Genomic DNA, 22770 nt, shown 5'->3' on the forward strand with positions numbered 1-22770 from the left:
GATTTCTCAACCAGTGTGAGATTCAGTTTGAGCTACAACCTGGCAATTTTCCCAGTGACCGTACAAAAATTGCCTACATTATCTCTCTTCTCAGTGGCTCCGCCCTTGACTGGGCATCACCGTTATGGGAGAGGTCCGACACCCTGCTATCTTCTTACACTGCATTCGTGTCAACATTCAGGCGCATCTTCGACGAGCCAGGCCGGGTAACCTCAGCTTCATCCGAGATTCTCCGTTTACGCCAGGGGTCACGTACTGTAGGACAATATCTGATACAGTTCCAGATCCTGGCATCCGAACTGGCATGGAACGACGAGGCCCTGTATGCTGCATTCTGGCATGGCTTATCTGAGCTTATTAAAGATGAGTTAGCTACCAGAGACTTACCTTCTAAGTTAGATGAGCTAATCTCACTTTGCACGAAAGTTGATTTACGTTTCAGAGAGAGAGCAACTGAGCGTGGAAGATCATCTGCTCCAAAATCTTCTGCTCCTCCTCCTCGTCAACTGTCACCATCTAAAGATGAGCCCATGCAAATTGGCCGTTCCCGTTTAACTCCTGCTGAGCGCCGAAGACGCCTCTCTGAGTCTCTTTGTCTTTACTGTGCAGCTCCGTCTCACACCATCAATGCCTGTCCCGAACGTCCGGGAAAACTCCAAACCCTAGCTCGCCCAGGAGAGGGCCGGCTAGGAGTAATGATCTCCTCTCCATCTCCTCATGATTGTAATCTCCCAGTCTCGCTTCAAGTTGCTCAACGTTATCGGAACGTCATTGCCCTCCTTGATTCCGGAGCAGCTGGGAACTTTATTACTGAAGCCTATGTTAAACGGTGGTCCCTACCCACCGAGAGACTTCCTTCCTCCTTTTCCTTAACTGCCGTGGATGGCAGTAAAATTTTTGATACTGTTATTGCTCTAAGGACTCTACCAGTTCGTCTGAGAGTGGGAGTTCTTCATTCCGAACTTATTTCACTTTTAGTGATTCCAAGAGCCACACATCCTGTGGTCCTGGGCCTTCCATGGCTCCGTCTTCACAATCCTACAATTGATTGGACGACTACGCAAATCCTGGCATGGGGTTCCTCCTGTGCAGAGACATGTTTGTTCAAAGTATTGCCTGTCTGTTCTTCCTCCCCCAGGTCGTCTGATGTTCCACCTCCTCCATATCAAGATTTCACGGATGTGTTCAGTAAAGCTTCTGCTGATATCCTTCCTCCTCATAGAGAATGGGACTGCCCGATTGATCTCGTTCCAGGGAAGGTTCCACCTCGAGGCCGAACTTATCCGTTGTCTCTGCCTGAGACGCATTCTATGGAGGAATACATTAAAGAGAACCTAGCAAAGGGGTTCATTCGACCTTCTTCTTCCCCAGCCGGCGCAGGCTTCTTTTTTGTAAAAAAGAAAGATGGTGGTCTGCGGCCGTGCATCGACTACAGAGGTTTGAACGACATTACCATCAAGAACCGTTATCCTTTACCCCTGATTACTGAGCTCTTTGACAGAGTTAGCGGAGCTACCATCTTTACAAAGCTGGACTTGCGAGGTGCATACAATCTCATCCGGATCCGTGAGGGTGACGAGTGGAAGACCGCCTTTAACACCCGTGACGGACATTATGAGTACCTCGTCATGCCCTTCGGATTGAGCAATGCTCCAGCTGTCTTCCAGCATTTTGTCAATGAGATCTTCAGAGACATTCTATACCGTCATGTCGTGGTCTATCTAGACGATATCCTCATTTTTGCCAACGATTTAGAGGAACATCGTTTTTGGGTTAAAGAGGTTCTGTCCCGTCTCCGTGTCAATCATCTCTATTGCAAATTAGAAAAATGCGTCTTTGAAGTCAAGTCCATTCCGTTTCTAGGGTACATTGTGTCCGGTTCCGGACTAGAGATGGATCCTGAGAAACTACAAGCAATTCAGAATTGGCCGGTACCCTTAACCCTCAAAGGGGTCCAGAGGTTCTTAGGGTTCGCCAATTATTACCGAAAGTTTATACGAGACTTTTCCACCATTGTGGCGCCTATTACTGCTTTCACCAAGAAGGGTGCTAACCCGTCCAAGTGGTCTGAAGAAGCCATGCAAGCTTTTCATCTTTTAAAACAGAGGTTCATCTCTGCGCCTGTCCTGAAACAGCCTGACATCGACTCTCCTTTCATCCTAGAGGTGGATGCCTCCTCCGTTGGAGTAGGAGCGGTGTTATCTCAGAGGGCTAAAGATGGCCATTTACATCCTTGCAGTTTCTTCTCCCGGAAGTTCTCCCCAGCTGAGCGCAACTATGCCATTGGCGACCAGGAGTTGCTAGCCATCAAGCTCGCTCTAGAAGAGTGGAGGTATCTGTTGGAGGGAGCTTCTCATTTAATCACCATACTTACAGACCACAAGAACCTTTTATACCTGAAGGGCGCACAATGTCTCAACCCTCGTCAGGCCAGATGGGCACTTTTCTTTTCCAGGTTCGACTTTAAACTCCAGTTCTGTCCGGGCTCTCAGAATCGCAAGGCCGATGCCCTTTCCCGCTCATGGGAGCAAGAAAATGAGTCAGAGTCTTCAGACAAGCATCCTATTATAAATCCGTTGGCATTCTCCACGGTAGGGATGGACTCTACGCCCCCATCAGGGAAAAGTTTTGTGAAGCCGATGCTAAGGAAGAAGCTCATGCATTGGGCCCATGCTTCCCGTTTTGCCGGACATACAGGTATCCAAAAAACCCTGGAGTTTATCTCTAGGTCCTATTGGTGGCCAACTCTGAAAAAAGACGTCTTGGAGTTTATTGCATCTTGCCCAAAGTGTGCCCAACATAAAGTATCCCGCCAGTCGCCTGCGGGGCAACTGGTTCCACTATCCGTTCCCCGTCGACCATGGACCCACTTGTCGATGGATTTCATTACAGACTTACCCATGTGCAACAAGTTCAATACCATCTGGGTGGTAGTTGACCGGTTCACCAAGATGGCACACTTCATTCCTCTCACCGGTCTTCCGTCAGCTTCCAAGTTGGCTCAAGTATTCATACAAGAGATCTTCCGACTCCACGGTCTTCCTGAAGAAATTATCTCAGATCGAGGAGTTCAATTCACAGCCAAATTCTGGCGAAGTTTATGTCAAGTCCTCCAAGTCAAGCTAAAGTTTTCCACGGCTTACCATCCTCAGACCAATGGTCAAACCGAGAGGGTGAATCAGGACTTGGAGGCCTTCCTCCGCATCTATGTGTCCTCCTCTCAAGATGACTGGATTCAATTACTTCCCTGGGCCGAGTTCTGTCATAACAACCAGTATCATTCTTCATCTGCTTCAACACCATTCTTCACTAACTTTGGATTCCACCCTAAAGTCCCTGAGTTCCAACCGCTTCCAGCAACTTCTGTTCCCGCAGTGGATATCACCTTGCATCAGTTTGCCAATATCTGGAAGAGCGTACGATCAGCTCTGCTCAAGGCATCGTTCAGGTACAAGAAGTTTGCGGATAAGAAGCGTCGAGCAGTTCCTGCTCTCAAGGTGGGTGAGCGGGTATGGTTATCCACGAAGAATTTGAGGTTAAGAGTTCCCAGTATGAAGTTTGCACCTCGCTATATCGGTCCTTTCAAGATTGAACAAGTCATCAATCCTGTTGCTTACAGACTCCAGTTGCCTCCCTTCTTAAAAATACCCAGGACATTCCATGTTTCCCTGTTGAAACCGCTGATCTTGAATCGGTTTCATTCCTCACTTCCTCCAACTCCGAAAGTCCAAACTCAACGAGGCGTTGAGTATGAAGTGGCCAAGATCCTGGACTCACGTCACCGTTACGGTCATCTACAGTATCTTATTGACTGGAAGGGTTACGGCCCTGAGGAACGTTCATGGACCAATGCTTCTGATGTCCATGCTCCTGCCTTGGTCCGGAGATTCCATTCCAAGTTTCCTCAAAAGCCAAAGAAGTGTCCTGGGGCCACTCCTAAAGGGGGGGGGTGCTGTCACGATCCGGGTATCTGGACGCCATTTCTTACCCATCAGATGCCTCCTAAGGCTGGCTCAGCGCTCCAGGACCGGATCCCATCTGTTATCCTAATGTTCACATTCCTGCATCCTCTCCTGTCTCTCTGAGACGCTGTCACAGTAACGCCTTATTACATCTGGCATGGCGTCTCCCGCGGCCTCCGCCGCCGTCCCTGAGCTTCTGCATGCAGAGTGTCAGAGTGGCGATTACGCCAGCCGCGGCCTCCGCTGTGTCCGCGTGGTTGGATGTGCACTTGTCAGCCTGGCGTCTCCTGTCTCCAGTGGCCGGCGCCTCCATTACTGTTTTCATTACCACATGGATTACAAACCAAACTTCCCTCCAAGTGTCTGCATGGGCGCAGCCATCTTGGATTCTGTCAGCTGATCATTAACTCCAATCTGTTGTCAGTATTGTTAATCTGCATAATTGCCTAGCCAATCCCTTCCTTGCTGCAGGTATAAATACACTGTGCCTGAGCAAGGAAGGCGTCAGTGCTTTGGTTGTCAAACCTAGTTCCTGTTTGTCTCTCTCCTGTGATTGTCTTCCAGGTTCCAGCTCCTGTCTCAAGACTTCCACCATAGAGACCCGCACCAGCATTCCACCTGCGGTGTAGCCTGACTCTCCAATCCATTGTGGATTCATCTGTTTCCAGCTACAACATTACCTGCTTCCAGCTCAGCTTTCAGCAGAGTACAGCTTCCCTTAAAGGGCCGGTGTCCTTTCTACACTTTACCACTCTCCACCGGTATTATTATTTCTCCGCTCTCAAGTTCTACATTTCAGTTCATATTTCATCGCTCCCAAGTTCATCTATTATTTAACTGGTTCCAGCCAGTATCCACTCCGTGCTAACAACAGTCTGGTTCCAGCCAGTATCCACAGCAGCTGTTTTACCTTCAGCAACCCAGCTTTTCCTGGAACACCAGCTGGCACAATCCTGGGTTATCTCCATTGCTACAGTCGGGCCTGGTAAGGACTTTCCATCTAGAAGATCATAAGAACTATCTCACACTACCAGTGCCCTGTGGCTCCTGCCATCCTGTAGTACCCAGGAACTGTATTTATTATTTGCTGACTTTTACGTTTTCTTTTACTGCTGCTGTGTTGCGGAGTTGTCATAATAAACATCATTGACTTTTATCCAAGTTGTCGTGGTCACGCCTTCGGGCAGTTATTATTCATGTTACTTACATGTCCAGGGGTCTGATACAACCTCCCAGGTTCCGGTACATCTCAGCCCCTACAACTGAGGCTGCCTCCCGTCAGCTCAGGCCCTCAGTTGTGACAGGGGGCATAACTACAGGGGCTAAACTACAATGGGGCAAACTATAGGGGGGCATTACTACTGGTGGCTAAACTACTGGGGTCATAACTGCAGGGGCATTACCACTGGGGGCATAATGACTGGGGGCATTACTACAGGCAACATTACTACTGGGGGCAATACGGGCATTGCATAAGGGACACCACTACTATGGGGTCTATATAAGGGGCACTACCAGTACAGTGGACATTGCATAATGAGCGCTACAACTGTGGGCATTGTATAAGAAGCGCCACCTCACATGCACCGAAGCCGCACGCAAATGTACTTGCCCCTTCCATGGTGCCCCCCCTATCATTTTCTTCTGGATCCGCCCCTGCCTGTCCCCACACTCACTACAGATAACACACCTGTCCCCACACTCACTACAGATAACACACCTATCCCCACACTCACTACAGATGACACACACACACACACACACACACACACACACACACACACACACACACACACACACACACACACTCCTGTCTCCACACTCACTGTTAGTTTTATCAATAAAAATGATTGCATTAAAGCAAAGAAGATGCTTTTGAGTTATAAATATCTGCTTTGTGTTATTCCAAGCATTTTTATAGTGATAAATCTGAGTATGATAGGGAGCATGACAGGTGAGGCTCTGCTTCCCCTGACTGCATGTCCCTGACCAATAGGTACTACAAACTACAGCCTGAAGAGAGCGGGGGTCTCCCAACCAAGCCCCAGACCAGAAATTGGGAATGACAGAATATCTACAGCACTTTATGGGTAATGTGACCCAATTTAAGAGGATTTGTGCATGACACACAATGAAAAGCGCAGATCTTTTACTCAGTAATGCAGTTGAGCCATATAGAATAAGAGCTGTCACCCATATTTATACCTGGCCTTATCATTAAGTGTGTCACAGACACATCCCTGTAAGTAGGGTGTGACCTAACCCATTCACAGCTCCGGAGGTTTTCTGTATTTCTATGTTATGTACTGTGATATATTGACTGCAGTTTCCTAATCAAATCTGCGTATGATTGATGTAATGATGACTTCTGGGACAGGAAGGCATTAGATATGCCGGCTGTCAGGATCCTGGCGCTCAGCAAATCGGCGCCGAGATCCCGACAGCCAGCATACCGACAACTATTCTCCTTTTTGGGGGGTCCATGATACCCATGGAGGGAGAATAAATAGCGTTGTGCCCGCAAGGGGTTCTTTTGCGCTTGCCCAGCTGCCGGCATGCCAGCGATCAGGATCCCGGCGCCGGTATGCTGGGCGCTTGGATCCCGACAGCCGGAGAAAGTAGTAGACCTCTTGGTTAGGTGTGATCTATTTACATCTATTGTGAACTTCTGCTGAAACTCATTGAGGGTCATTTTGTTGTACAGCAAGGTGACATCGTTCCGTTCTTCTGAGGAGGCTGTTGCCTGAAAGACAAAAAAAAAAAAAAGACAATGGCGCTCCCATTATATGATGGAGAATATTGCTCAGAAGACTAGGGTTTCCCTGAATGGCTAAGCATATGTACTGACCATAGTGGTTGTACATGCACAGAGAAGCCGGGGCTGTCTAGAACATAATTGACATACTTTCCTCCAGGGTCTCGGTACTTACCATAACTGCCAGCTCAGTAATGAACCACAGTGATATTAACTTGCAACTCCACTGACGGGATCTGGACTATGGGTCAACATGCATTAGGTGGACCCCATATGGTCAACAGACAAAATGACGACACTGACAAAAGGTTCCTCCAACATTTTCTTTTTTTTTTTTCATAATAGAAATGTGTAAGGTGGTGAATAGTGCGACCATATTTCCCAACATATTCTATTGGTAGATACATTTACAGGAATTGTGTCTTTCCAGATACCCATTTTTCATATTTTCGCTATTTCATAAGCCAAATTTATGGTAGATTGATTATTCCTGTATTAACTTCTACAGGTTGTACATAGTTTAGGATTTTAAAATAAATTAATTAAAAGTTACATTTTAAATTAATTAATTTACAAGAGTGCCCCGGAAAAGGCATTTAGGGGGACATTTACTAAGCAGGGATAAGAGTGGAGAAGTTGCCCCATCAACCAATCAGCTGCTCTGTATATATTTATAGTATGCAAATTATAGATGTTACTTCAGTGCTGATTGGTTGCCATGGGCACTCCTCCACTGGCTCACTTCTCCGCTCTTATCACTGCTTAGTAAATGTCTCCCTTAGTCTCTTTTTTTACGTCTCTGTAAAAATTCTCTCTTGTATAGTCTATTTTGAATAATTATCTGGGAGCCCCACCAACCAAGTGCTACAAAGGAATGACATCTAGACACAGCCTATATGTTGGTTTACAATATTATTCATGATACAAATAGGTCCAGTGCGGTTTCAAAACTTTTTTCTGTTTTACTGAGGTCACATGGACAAAATGTTGACATATGAAAGGTCGACAGTAGTGTAGGTAGACAGGTTCAAAATGTCAACAGGTTCATATGGTCGACATGGTAATGATCAACACACACGGTCGACACATTTTTTTTTTCATGTTTTGGGATTTTTTCCATCCTTGACTACCGTGTCACAAATCATAACCTTTAGTAACCTTGTGGGAAGCGAAGCGAGACACCGTGCCGGAAGCGTGGCAAGTGAAGCAAGCCCGTGAGGGGACGCGTCTCAACAAATGGTAGTCCCTAAGAAAAAACTAACCACACTAACTCCAATTTATTTATTTTTTAAAGTGTGTCGACCATTTTTGTGTCAACCATTCTCATGTTGACCTTTTGACCATGTCGACCTTTTGACCCTGTCAACATTTTCCAGGGTCAACCTTTCACATGTCGACATTTTGTCCATGTCGACCCTTTGTCAATGTCGACCTTTTGTCTGTCAACCTAATGACTGTAGACAGAGGGGGAGTACAGCACCCACTAGTGGCATGCAGAATAGAGGACATGCAGGGTAAATCCTTAGATCAGACAAAGAGTACAGCGCCCACTAGTGGCATGCAGAATAGAGGACATGCAGGGTAAATCCTTAGATCAGACAAAGAGTACAGCGCCCACTAGTGGCATGCAGAATAGAGGACATGCAGGGTAAATCCTTAGATCAGACAAAGAGTACAGCGCCCACTAGTGGCATGCAGAATAGAGGACATGCAGGGTAAATCCTTAGATCAGACAAAGAGTACAGCGCCCACTAGTGGCATGCAGAATAGAGGACATGCAGGGTAAATCCTTAGATCAGACAAAGAGTACAGCGCCCACTAGTGGCATGCATAATAGAGGATATGCAGGGTAAATCCTTAGCTGAGACGAGGATTACAGCGCCCACTAGTAGCATGCAGAATAGAGGATATGCAGGGTAAATCCTTAGCTCAGAGGGGGAGTACAGCGCCCACTAGTGACATGCAGAATAGAGGACATGTAGGGTAAATCCTTAGCTCAGAGGGGGAGTACAGCGCCCACTAGTGGCATGCAGAATAGAGGATATGCAGGATAAATCCTTAGCTCAGAGGGGGAGTACAGCGCCCACTAGTGGCATGCAGAATAGAGGATATGCAGGGTAAATCCTTAGCTCAGAGGGGGAGTACAGCGCCCACTAGTGACATGCAGAATAGAGGACATGTAGGGTAAATCCTTAGCTCAGAGGGGGAGTACAGCACCCACTAGTGGCATGCAGAATAGAGGATATGCAGGGTAAATCCTTAGCTCAGAGGGGGAGTACAGCGACCACTAGTGGCATGCAGAATAGAGGATATGCAGGGTAAATCCTTAGATCAGAGGGGGAGTACAGCGCCCACTAGTGGCATGCAGAATAGAGGATATGCAGGGTAAATCCTTAGATCAGAGGGGGAGTACAGCGCCCACTAGTGGCATGCAGAATAGAGGATATGCAGGGTACAGCCTTAGTTTAGAGGGGTAAGGAGAACAATCCCTAGTGGCTTCCACTCAATGCATTTACATTTCTCTAAAAGTAGCCCTGATGATGTGCTGGCATTGCTACTGCATGTGAGTTTATTTTGCTCCCATTAACACAGCAGGGACACAAGCAACATATTCTCCAGAAGCACATATTAAAACAAGGCACTCTAGAGTAGGGTGTCAGCGGGAAGGGTAATCATTCATACATCAGTGATGTCTGTGTGACCCTCTACGGAAGATGTGCAGAGATACGCACTTTTGCAACATCGAGTGGGGATCAACTCATAACATTTACATTTCCAAATAGCTTTAGAAGTACTTTAGGACGTCATTGAGAGTTGAGCTCATATGTATAAAGTTTGTTTCATAACGAGGCACATTATAAATATATGTAATAAAAATTGTTTATGAAATGGAGTTCACACGTCCAACGTGTTTTATTGAAAAGATTACACAATGGCTATAACACAGAATAGAAGCGCTAAGTGTACCGCAAACAGTTACGGTTGTACTAACAAGTATGTATATGAAATAAGAAGTACGAATACATGATAAAGGAATATAAAACAAAAAAAAAACTAAAATCAGAAAGGGGTAGCAAAAGACACATGGGTTGGGTTACAGACACACACATACACAGTATATTGCAATATCTCTTTCAGGAGTAATTGTGTCATAGGGTCTGCTAACCTCACTGTGTAAAGTGTGTTGGGCAATGTCCTAAGGGGGTCATTCCGAGTTGATCGCTAGCAGAAAATGTTCGCTGCGCAGCGATGATGCAAAAAATCAGCACTTCTGCGTATGCGGCGCGGTGCGCACGCGCGACGAACTTTCACAACGGCTGATGTAGTTTCACACAAGGTCTAGCGAAGCTTTTCAGTCGCACTGCTGGCCGCAGAGTGATTGACATGAAGTGGGCGTTTCTGGGTGTCAACTGACCGTTTTCAGGGAGTGTTTGAAAAAACGTAGGCGTGCCAGAAAAAACGCAGGCGTGGCTGGGTGAACGCAGGGCGTGTTTGTGACGTCAGATCCGGAACTGAATGGTCTGAAGTGATCGCATGCGCTGAGTAGGTCTGAAGCTACTCAGAAACTGCACAATATTTTTTTGTAGCCGCTCTGCGATCCTTTCGTTCGCACTTCTGCTAAGCTAAGATACACTCCCAGAGGGCGGCGGCATAGCGTTTGCACGGCTGCTAAAAACTGCTAGTGAGCGAACAACTCAGAAATGACCACCTAAGTCCATACCTACACACAATTCTTTCTGAAAGAGCTACAGTATGACATTATATAGTGTGTGTGTGTGTGTGTGTGTGTGTGTGTGTGTGTGTGTGTGTGTGTGTGTGTGTGTGTGTGTGTACCTACACCAACCCTGCCTCTTCTGCTTTACCTTTCTGATTTTATTTAATTTTCTTTATATTTTCTTTTATATTTATATTTTTTTATATTTATCATATATTCATTTTCATATACATCCATATTAGTGCAACCGTATCTGTTTACATATTGGTAAATAGCCCTTTTATTCAGTTTTATATGTTTATCCAATTATCTTTGACATAAGACGCAGCTTATTTACAAACAGGTGTGTTCTGATTTCTGGGTGTGGTATAATAGATCAACAATGTTATGGTCGACAGTCAATAGGTCGACACCAAATGGTAAACATGCATTAGACATACCTCCCAACTTTCATGCTGCAGCAGGTGGGACAAATTAGGGGCATGGCTAAGTGGTAAGGGGCGTGCGCTATGCCCCCGTTTTCATCATGCTGGGGGCTAGCCCAGTGCGCCGGGAGCTGCTGGATAGCCCCCATCCTCTCTCAGAGCCGGCTCCGTGTATGTGGATGATGGGCGCAAGTGCCCGCCATCCATTCTCAGGAGCTCTGCGGTGGTGTTAAGAGTGTCTCCCCCCCCCCCTTCCCCCTCCACCTCCCACCGCCTGCTGGACACTGTGGCTGCAGGTGGGCCAACAGGACAGTCCGGGAGAAACAGGACTGTCCCACTTTAATGGGGACAGTTGGGAGATTGCCAGGTACAAAAGGAGGACAGGTACAAAAAGTTGATATATAAAAAGGTTGACAGATGTTAAGGTTGACAGGTACAAAGGCTAACAGGATTAGAAGGTCGACATGACAATGGTTGACACAAAAATAGCCTACACTTTTTTTGTTTTGTTTTTCCTAGCCAAATCTTGAATATTTGATCTTCTGTGACTACCATCAGTGCAATAGTGGACCCTCACGGGCTCACTTCACTCACTACTCTGTGGGCAAGGCAGCTATAGGTTCCAATAGATGTCCACGTGTATATAGTAAAGTTGTGTGTCGACCATTGTGTGTCGACCATTGTCGACCATTGTCAACCCTATTGACCTTTTGTACCTGTCAACGTTAACATCTGTCAACTTTTCATATGTCGACCTATTGTACCTGTGGACCTTTTCTACCTGCCACCCTAATGCATGTCGACCATATGGGGTCAGTCTATTGACTGTCGCAGTGCTGTAACTAGGTGTGTGCACTGTGTGCCTTGCACACAACGCACTTGTGATTGGTGCGCATCATGTCCCATGACCCCGATTGGCCTCCCTTGTAGTGTGCAAGTGACAGACTGAGCCGGGTGCGTCCCCCCAGCTGCTCTGTTTCAAAGTGTCCCGGCAGCTCCTCTGAGAGCCCTGGTGGTCTAGTGTTTTACGCGGCAGTAGCCACGGCTGCTATCTGACCATGACTGTCGGCTGCAGCCACGGTCACACACGGGCAGCCACGGGCCGGAGTTACAGCATGGACAGCGCTGTAACTCCTGTAAACTCCAGTTCTGTAACACTGTAAAGTGGAGGCAGTGTGTTACAGCGCTGCTCAGACATCGCTGTAACAGAAAAGAGGACCTGATTCTGGGATGAGCTCGGAGCCGGAGTTTGGGGTGGAGGGAGAGGTAGCTGCTGCTGTTGCTGCTGCTCCAGCACTCTGAACAGCCTGGGTCTGCCTGTGGTACTGCTCATCATGTCATATATGGTAACAGGTAAGTATAATTCTCTCTCTCTCTTTCTCAAAGGGGGACTCTGCTGCATATTGTGTAGAAAAGGGGGCCTCTGCCTGCCTAATGTGTAAAAAAAGGGGACTCTGCTGCCGTAATGTGTAAAAAGTGGACTCTGCAGCCGTAATGTATAAAAAAGGAGACTCTGCCTGCCTAATATGTAAAAAAGAGGACTCTGCCTGTCTAATGTGTAAAAAGGGGGACTCTGCTGCCGTAATGTGTAAAAAGGGGAGCTCTGCTGCCTAATGTGTAAAAAAGGGGACTCTGCCTGCCTAATGTGTAAAAAGGGGGACTCTGCCTGCCTAATGTGTAAAAAAAGGGGACTCTACTGCCTTAATGTGTGAAAAGGGGACTCTGCAGCCGTAATGCATAAAAAAGGAGACTCTGCCTGCCTAATATGTAAAAAAGTGGACTCTGCCTGTCTAATGTGTAAAAAGGGGGACTCTGCTGCCGTAATGTGTAAAAAGGGGGACTCTGCTGCCGTAATGTGTAAAAAGGGGAGCTCTGCTGCCTAATGTGTAAAAAGGGGGACTCTGCCTGCCTAATCTGTAAAAAGGGGGACTCTGCCTGCCTAATGTGTAAAAAGGGGACTCTGTCTGCCTAATTTGTAAAAAGGGGAGCTCTGCTTGCCGTAAAGTGTAAAAAGGGGCACTCTGCTGCCTAATGTGTAAAAAGGGGCCTCTGCCTGCCTAATGTGTAAAAAGGGGGACTCTGCTGCCATCATTTGTAAAAATGGGGACACAGCCTGCTGTACTGTGTAAAAGGGTACTCTACCTGGTGTAATGTGTGACAGGGGCTCGATCTGATGTAATGTGTGTGACGCCACTGTGCAGCGTAATTTGAATAATGGAGACTACTCTATAGCGTAATATGAATTGGAATTATTTTGTGGCCACGCCCCTCCCCAGGAAGCTATGCTCCTATATTTTTGGTGACCCTGTTTTGTTTATGGGGGGGGGGGGACAACACGCAGCGATGATGTTTCTTGCACACAGCGCTAAAATGTCTAGTTATGGCACTGGACTGTTGACCGATACATTGTCGATCTATCATCTGGATACTCTAATTTATGTATCACGCATCCTATATGCATCAATGGTGGGGAAAAGTACCTTTGCGATATCAGTCTCCAATGCCATCACACGAGTCATTTCTTCTTGCACAAAGTTGTCATCTTTAGTCAGATTCTTATCTTCTCGTACCATCCTGGCAATGGTGATCATAAACTGAAGGTAGGCTTCCCTTATCTATGAGGAAATGCAACATTCGTTTATCATATACTCTGATTCAATCTTCTTCCCAGCCCCCACTGAGATACAGTATGTTCTCCTACTGTGTTCCACACAAAGTGCCAGGAGCCTTCTCAGTGGGGTCCTGGCATCCTCAATGCAGCACATAGGGCCTGATTTTGAGCTGGAACCACATGTCTGCCTCTTTTGCTGGTCACACTTCAGCACCTCTATACTATTACTGCTACAAGCTTTCCCTGGTGTACGTCTGTGCGTATGAATGTGCAAGGACTGAGATGCCCACTGTGGCTGTCTTTTGAGTATGGATTAGGGATGGCCATATACAAACTATTGATGTTTAATGGTAGTTTTGCCATCGATGGCTATGTGAAAGTCACTACATCTACCGCTCCTGAATCAGGCCCATTATATGGGCAATGGCCATTGTAACCACCCAATTCCACAATTAAAATACGTGTTGAGTTCAATTTAAATTGGATCAACACCCCTTAATGGGGGGGGGATCTCCCTATGTTACGTGTAGGGTAACATTTAATATCTGTTTTAAACACTGACGGACATCAGGGTATTTAGACTAATGTTCAAAGTGAGTGACGATCAACAAAAAGTGAGTATGGACCAACAAGGTGCCACTGTGGTGGGTCCATCTTGTCAACAGTTCACATGATGTCCTCCTCCCATTGTCTTGTACGAACTGTATGACCTCTGCATAATCAAGTTCGGAGAGTTAACGTTGCATGTTGTGACCACAGGCGGGTAACGGTTCAAGAGGCATCATTAAATATTTCAAATGGTGAACACACTATACATCCAGTGTTTTATATACGTTGAAACTCAGTCCACACAATATATATTTTTCTTTTATCCAGAATCTACCGCTCACAACCTGAAGAGGCTAAGAAGTTCTGGTAACCCACATCGTTATCAATGCCTATTTGCAGCAAACCTCAGGCATTTGCAATTGATACAGTTTTAACAGGCCTGTAGTCTCTGTGCAGGTCTACACCAACTTGTAGTTACGCACACACACAGACTGTACTTGGCTTACACTAGAAAGTACCCTCGCTCCAACTGCAAGGGTGCGCAAGTCTCCGATTTCAGCAAATCTTCAAATGGGTCTGTGCACCCTGTTTCTGATCATACACAGAACCAATTTGCCTATTTTACACTCTGCATACTGGTAAAAATCCATTTTAGCATTACTCTCAGGGGTGATTCTAAGTTGCATGCAAAGTGGCTGTACTTGCTGCAAGCCACATTAGCTAGATCTACTATTTGATTATTCAACTAATTGAACATCCATATGCAAGTGGAAACCCATGCCGCCCACTGATTTTAGGCCAGCAGCAGCAATAGTCGTCATTAGATTCGGCAATTGCACCAACCTCATCCTAGGAGCAGGAGATCAGCCATAAACAGGCTTCCCTTCCCCATCCGCACAAATCACATGGAGCTTTTAATACATGCGCATGACACTCCCACAAGCCAAGGCAGTTACATACACACACATTGCGGCCACCCGGAATTGCCAAATCTAATGGAAAGACAGATCTGCCCGAGACTGAGGGCGGCATGTATCAAGTACTGCATATACTTTGAAATGCATTTCGCTCTCTATCACATGCATACCAGTATTTTGTAAAGCCGTATGCATGATCACCTACCTCCCAGGACAACTCTTCCAATAAGAGCAATCCCGGCAAAGTACCGATTCCCGTGTTTATGGCCCGGGAGTCTAATTAGCTATGTGTGACCTTGGCCAGCATATACATAAGCCATGGGGTAATAGAAAGGAATCCTTGGGATCCCTCTCCAGGGACTCATTGCAAAAAGGAGCCTATAGGCTTCTATAGGTAACACCATCTATAGATGGCATTGCCTATTGGGTAAACTGGAAAATTATGCTTTCCAGAGCTTGATGCATATGGGCACATCATAGCCCCATAGAATTCTATGGCAACAGCTATGAAATCTCTGATACATAGGGGGATTCATAGGATTCATAATGGTAGTTGTGAAGACACCCCCCAATTTGGCATGACTGCACCTATACACTATGGCCATTCCCACTCTTTCTACCTGTGTTTGATATTTCGAACAATAGCCCTACCATTGTACAAAACATCTTTAACATAAAATATGAAGGTAGTCTCCTTTAATACTGATGGAATGTACAGTATGTACCTCTATATCAATAATTTCATTACATAAAGTTACACTTCATCAACGACCAAGAACATTTTTTCTCCATTTATGATACCAAAATGATGACAGGTCAGTTGAAACTAAATACATTGTTTCAATGTGGTATGCTTGGCGTTCGATGCCAGCATTCTAATCTTATCATTGGCCCAGAGCTCCAAAATGTTCTTGCCCAACAGTTTAAAGTATAGTCAGGACTAATTAATGAGCTGTTGAGTTACATGTTCACGGAAAAACCCCGGGCAGCCTTTTGCTGAAAATAAATTAAATTGAAACTTCATGGTTATTTTTCTTAAGGAAAAAAATATATTTAACCAAGACTAAATTAAGTTTAAATTGAGTCTTTTGTTTATCAAAGAGAGCCTTAGGGTGGTTATAGAAAAATAAAAAATAAAACTGGTCTACATTTTCAATTTTTATTCCTAAGGTCAAGGTTTTCAAGGTGCATGGTGAATTAAAAAATATAACTCATTTTGCTCAAGCAGACCAGGTGTTTTTGCTCTCTGAAGTTAAAAAAAAGTTCATATTTTGTAAATAAATTATATAATAGTTTGGAGATGATAATGTTCATTGTTTAAAAGCAGACTTAAATTCGCATCAGTTGTACATTATGTATACGGTATGAAATGGTACACAAATACAGTTATTCTGGAACAATGAACCTTTTCTAAGACTTTCATGTGTGTTTGCACCTGGGACATCTCTCTTTAGGCACCAGCAATAGTTCGCAAGCATATTCACAGCCCTGGTACATCTCTTCCATCACTCAAATGTCTCGATGAAAGTACTCTCCTTGCTCCTCACTGAGATTGCCATAGTTTTCAGGAAAGTAATCTATGTGTGAGCTGAGGAAATGCACATACATATGGACATATATGCACCAAGAGCCTGGAGGCTCCGCAGTAGTTCCTCAACAACATATTCATAATCTGGGCTTTGATGGTTGCCTAGAAAGTTCATGATAATGGACTTGAATGCACGCAAGGCACTCCTCTCATTGTAATCCATACTTTCGTTAAATTTAGTATCTTTCATAAGCCTCCCGATCTGAGGTCGATCAAAATTACCTGCCTTTAGTTTGGCCTCACTGACGCTTGGTAATTTCTGATTGAGGAATGCAAAAGCTCTACTTTCTTTGTTGAGTACCTTGACAAAATATTTTATCAGTCCCAGCTTGATGTCCAGTGGTGGAAGTAGAAATTTCTGCAGAGTTACAAGAGCTTGTTCAGCGCCACAGACTTTTAACACACATTTTGCAACATATGTCAGGTGCAAAGGCTTAGTCCTGGCCACCAATTTTAATGATCTGATATGGTGACTAGACCACAAATATAGCACAATGGATTCAGTATGAAATACCAGTGGTCAGGACGCCAGTGGTCTTATGACTGGCAGCGGCATCCCGACACTGAAGATCCCGACATCGGAAGGGTTAAGTATTTTAAGCCTCCCCCTGCCCTAACCCTCTGGGGGTGACTGTTAGGGCTAACCCTCGGGAGGTGTCGGCAAGGGATAGCCACCCCCCTAGTGTCTAACCCTAAAACCCTTAGTGTCTAACCCTCCCCCCTCCATACCCTAACCCGAACTCCGATACTTACCTTTAGAATGTCGGCTGTCAATGTTCTGACGTGGTGTCGGGATTCTGGCGTCGGTCACCAGTGGTGGCCCGAGCCTAACTTTTTTGGTAGGCGAATATATATTTTGGCACCCCTTAGTTGAATATATAGGTGCGTGGATTCATGGGGAAGGGGCGTGACAACAGAATAGTATCAATTCACATTACACTGCACAGTAGAGCTGCTTATACACGTCACACCACAGTAGATCCGCTTTATCCATGTCACACCCCAGTAGAGCCGCTTATACACATCACACCACAGTAGAGCCGCTTATACACGTTACACCATATAAGAAACGTGTATTAGTAGATCCGCTTATACACGTTACAGCACAGTAGAACCCCTTATACACATTACAGCACAGTAGAGTCGTTTATACATGTTGCACTTGTCAGAGGACCCTGGCGGCCGGCGGCAGCGGCGGCACAGAGAGTGACTGTGACTTACCACCACAGACTTCAGCAGCACCCTCAATGGTCCAGCGCTCTACGCAGATACATAGTTGGCATATGCGTAGGGCCGGGCATGTCAGTCACACGACCGCCTTGGATGCCAACCGCATGCCAACAAAACCTGTTTGAGTGATTCTTACACTTTCTATTCATTTTGTAAAACAATAATGTATCACTCAGAGAGCTCAAGCTAGACTACCTGGCGCAGCAAGCAGCGATATACCAGCACACCTTAACCTCCCCTCTCTTTCCCTGTACAGATTTGCCAGTTATTGCTAATCTCAAGGAGCAAGGAGAATATTGTCAGGATGTGAACATGCTTGCGGTCTATTGCTGGTGCTTCAAGGAGTGATGTTTCAGGTGCAAACACTTACAAAAGTCCTTGAAAAGGTCCTTACTTCCAGAATAACGGTATTTGTGTAATATATACACAATTGTCATCCACCAGCTTTTGACACCTATTGAAGTGCACAAGTACCGTATTCGGTGGTAATCCAACCACCCTTTCTCAGGCAGATTTAATATAACCACATGTAGTACAGTAAACACCGATTGTCCATGATCCCATAATCCGAGTATGTCACATAGAAGAGATTTAAACGGACATAATAGTGCAATATGTTTCACACAAGTTTATTAGTAATAACAAACACATATAAATACATTTATAATAAATAAAACGGCTTATCTGATATAACACTTCCTCCCATCTGCAGTAAGGGTGAAGTTATAGTCCTTCCTCAACACGTTTCTACTGGACTTCCTCAGGGGTATGAGGTGCCATCTCCCTGTCTCCATATTTGTACCCATATCAATTACATAAATGAGGGGGTGTGTACAATCACAGGAAGTGCTATCACTTCCTGTATACTAAATGCAAACATAGATTTTGTATTTCTAAAAAGAATCCATTAACAGCCTCCATAGTAGCTCCATAGTAGGGATGACGTCATCTGGGTCAGCGCGACTTCCGGCGGTCGCGTATGATCGAGATGACGTTTATTAAAAGCATCACGTTCTGCAGCACAATAATAATAAAAAGTGAAAGCTCAACTAGCGACGATTATCTAGGAAAATTGGAGCTACTATGGAGGCTGTTAATGGATTATTTTTAGAAATACAAAATCTATGTTTGCATTTCGTATACAGGAAGTGATATCCCTTCCTGTGATTGTACAAGTAACACACCCCCTCATTTATGTAATTGATATGGGTACAAATATGGAGACAGGGAGATGGCAGCTCATAATCATGAGGAAGTCCAGCAGAGGCTCAACGGATGAAACGCGTTGAGGAAGGACTATAACTTCACCCTTACTGCAGATGGGAGGAAGTGTTACTGTATATCAGATAAGCTGTTTTATTTATTATAAATGCACGGGCATTTATATGTGTTTTTTATTACTGTTAAACTTGTGTGAAACATTTTGCACTATTATGTCCGTTTAAATCTCTTCTATGTGACATACTCGGATTATGCGATCATGGACAATCGGTGTTTGCTGTACTACATGTGGTTATATTAAATCTGCCTGAGAAAGGGTGGTTGGATTACCACCGAATACGGTACTTGTACACTTCAAAAGGTGGTGGATGAAAATTGTGTCCTAAAAATATTGCACTAGGAGGCACTTTTCTCACTTTGATGAACTATTGAGCCTGTTTATGAAACCACCGGAATCTTGGAGAAGAGCAGCCATCCCTTTACCAAGAGGAGCGAGTGCGACAGGACTTTTGCTTTTGGTGGTGATCTGGTTATTTTGGCTAAAAAGAGGGGGAGCGCTTAGTACCACCAATAGCTTATATATATATATATATATATATATATAGTGCTTAAAGTGGTCCTAGAGAGGTGGTGGAACTCACCCCCCTCCCTTCGGCACCCATGTAATAAAGGTATTGTGTGCACTTAGGGGCGCACCCCAAAAAGGGAGCGTGGTCTCAAACAGAAAGGGGCCTGGTCACACAATAGTATCCCCAATTAAAATTATGCCACACAGTAGCACAATCTTATTCACATTCCACCACATAGTAGTGTCCCTTATTCATGTTATGACACATTAGTGCCCCTTATACACAAAGCCCACAGTAGTAGCACCCCTAATACACATAATACCCACAGTAGCAGCACCCCATAATACACATAATGCCCACAGCAGTAGCGCCCCTTATACAATGCCCACAGTAATAGTGCCCCTTATGCAATGTCCACTGTACTGGTAGTGCCCGATGTGGTAGTGCCCCTTATATAGAGCCCATAGTAGTGGTGCCCCTTCAGCAATGCCCCCGGTAGTAGTGCCCCTTATGTCCCCAGGAGTGATGCCCCTTATGAAGTGCCCCCTTTACAATGTCCTCATTAGTAGTGCCCCCAGTAGTAATGCCCTTAATGGTAATGCCCCTGCGTAGTATTGCCCCCAGTAGTAATGACGCCTGTAGTAATGCCCCCAGTCATTTAGCCCATGTATTTTAGCCCCAGTAGTTATACCCCCAGTAGTTTAGCCCCCACTGGTAATGCCCCTGCAGTTATATCCCTAGTAGTTTACCCCCCTTTAGTTTAGTCCCCCAGTGGTAATGCCCCCAGTAGTTTAGCCCCTGTAGTTATGCCCCCAGTAGTTTAGCCTCCCTGTAGTTTAGCCCTCATGTAGTTTGCCCCATGTAGTTTAGCCCCCCTGTAGTTTATCACCCAGTGGTAATGCCCCCTGTAGTTTAGCCTCTGTAGTTATAGCCCCTGCAGTTATGTTCCCAGTAGTTATACCCCCAGTAGTTTAGCCCCCACTGGTAATGCCCCTGCAGTTATATCCCTAGTAGTTTACCCCCCTTTAGTTTAGTCCCCCAGTGGTAATGCCCCCAGTAGTTTAGCCCCTGTAGTTATGCCCCCAGTAGTTTAGCCTCCCTGTAGTTTAGCCCTCATGTAGTTTGCCCCATGTAGTTTAGCCCCCCTGTAGTTTATCACCCAGTGGTAATGCCCCCTGTAGTTTAGCCTCTGTAGTTATAGCCCCTGCAGTTATGTTCCCAGTAGTTTAGCCCCCATATAGTTTTCCCCCATGTAGTTAGCCCCCAATAGTTTAGCCCCCATGCAGTTTAGACCCCTAGTAGTAATGCCCTCAGTAGTTTAGCCCCTGTAGTTTGCCCCCAGTAGTTAGCCCCCATGTAGTTTTCCCCCTTGTAGTTTGCCCCCAGTAGAAGCGCCACTAATACACTCACACATATGAAAAAATAAATAAATACTCACCAAGCCCCGCTCCCACGTCCGACCGCTGTGGTCCTTCCGGCGTCCGCTCCTCTGCACTATGGGAGAGACGTCATGACTTCTCTCCCATAGTGCACACTGACAGAGCTGGGAGCCAGAGCTCAGTAGTGAGCTCCTGCCGCTGGCTTCCGCTGTGGAGAGGGAGCTGGGCGCAAGCTGGTAAAACAATCTCAACGGGCACCCGGCATCTCCCTGTGGCGCCAGGCACACATCAGGTTAAGTGAGCCGGAGGAGGCGGAACTGCATTTCGTCTCCAAGTCGAACTGACGGAATGCAGTTCCGCCCAGCTCTGGCTCACTTTAACCCCTGTATATATATATATATATATATATATATATAGAGAGAGAGAGAGAGAGAGACACTGTAAAACTGGTGCAAATGTAAGTCTGCTTTGAAACAATAAACTTTATCATTCATTTTCAAACTATTATATAATTTGTGGCCACATTGCTTAAATAAATAAAAAACGGAGAGCTCAGTGCTCACCAGAATAAACTCACCTTAATACATACACTGCACCCCAACCTGGGAACGGCTAGTGCAGGTTTGCTCCCCATTCCTAGGAATGGCAATTGCAGTGGATTTCTTGACATTGGACTACAAGCTTAAATGCATTGATCAATCCATGAACTAAAACCCCATTATTTCTGTATAAAGGTGAGCGAGTTTACTATGGTAAACGCTGAGCTCTTGGTTTTTTATTTATTTAAGCAATGTTGTTAGATACCATACACATTGGGTTTTGTCTGATACAAGTGTGAGGTCCCATATTCAAGACCTCTATATGTGAAGGTTTTGCCCATATTATTATACATTGGGCTACCCTGAGATATTGTGGTTTTTGCCGTGTCTATTATTTGGAATCGGGTCCGTAGCGGTGTCCATGAACGTGTTCAGCATCGTTAGAACCGGGATCCGGATTACAAATCTACAATGTATAGGTCGACAGTCAATAGGTCAACACCATATGGTCGACATGCATTAAGTCGATATTGACAAATGGTCATCATATGAAAGGTCGACACTGGAAAAGGGTCGACAGGTACAAAAGGTCAACAGGTTCGAATGGTCGACATGGCAATGGTCAACACACATATGGGCGACATTTTTTGGTTTTGCATTTTCATGTTTTTGAACTTTTACCGTCCTTGACTATCCATGTCACAAATCATAACCTTTAGTAACATTGTGGCGAGTGACGCGGAGTGGAACAAGGCACCGTGCCCTGAAATGTGGCGAGTGAGGAGAGCCCTCGAGGGGTCGTGTTTCTGAAAAAGGTGGTCCCAGATTGAAAAACTATCCACACTAACCCCAAAAATTAAAAAAAGAGCGCGTTGCCTATTTTTGTGTTGACCATTCTCATGTTGACCTTTTGACCCTGTCAACCTTTTGTCCATGTCAACCTTTTCCAGTGTCAACCTTTCATATGTTGACCTTTTGTCAATGTTGACCTCGTGTATGTCAATCATATGGGGTGGACATAATCACTGTATCAATAATAACTGTAGATCTACTATACCACACCCATCAGATCCAAGAAATTTGATCGACTTTGGAATCAGTTCAAAACTTTCAGACATCTGTTTCAGTGTTCCTCACTACATTATATGGAGCAGTGGTTCTCAAACTCTGCCGTGCACCCTGGGGTTCCTCGGGGGACTTGAGACTCAGGGTTGTGACATCTCGGGCCCAGTGGCTGTATTAGAGTTGGGGGGATGATAGTAGTCAAGTCACCTATAAACCAAATGTAACATTCTCAGCAATTATCTGGT

The 22770-nt window shown here is 45.4% G+C and overlaps 1 protein-coding gene across 2 annotated transcripts in view; it reads right to left on the reverse strand.

Moving 5' to 3' along the window:
* Positions 1-22770, reverse strand: part of MMEL1 (membrane metalloendopeptidase like 1) — a 536727-nt gene that overhangs the window by 98526 nt on the left and 415431 nt on the right. For both annotated transcript variants that reach the window (XM_063943337.1, XM_063943336.1), the window contains exons 9-10: positions 13338-13472; positions 6616-6705 (exon numbers count right to left, since the gene is read on the reverse strand). In XM_063943337.1, coding sequence (XP_063799407.1) covers positions 6616-6705; positions 13338-13472 — 225 coding nt within the window. The remainder of the gene's footprint in view (positions 1-6615; positions 6706-13337; positions 13473-22770) is intronic.

The sequence above is a fragment of the Pseudophryne corroboree genome, chromosome 10, assembly GCF_028390025.1.
Source record: "Pseudophryne corroboree isolate aPseCor3 chromosome 10, aPseCor3.hap2, whole genome shotgun sequence".
Classification (NCBI taxonomy): domain Eukaryota; kingdom Metazoa; phylum Chordata; class Amphibia; order Anura; family Myobatrachidae; genus Pseudophryne; species Pseudophryne corroboree.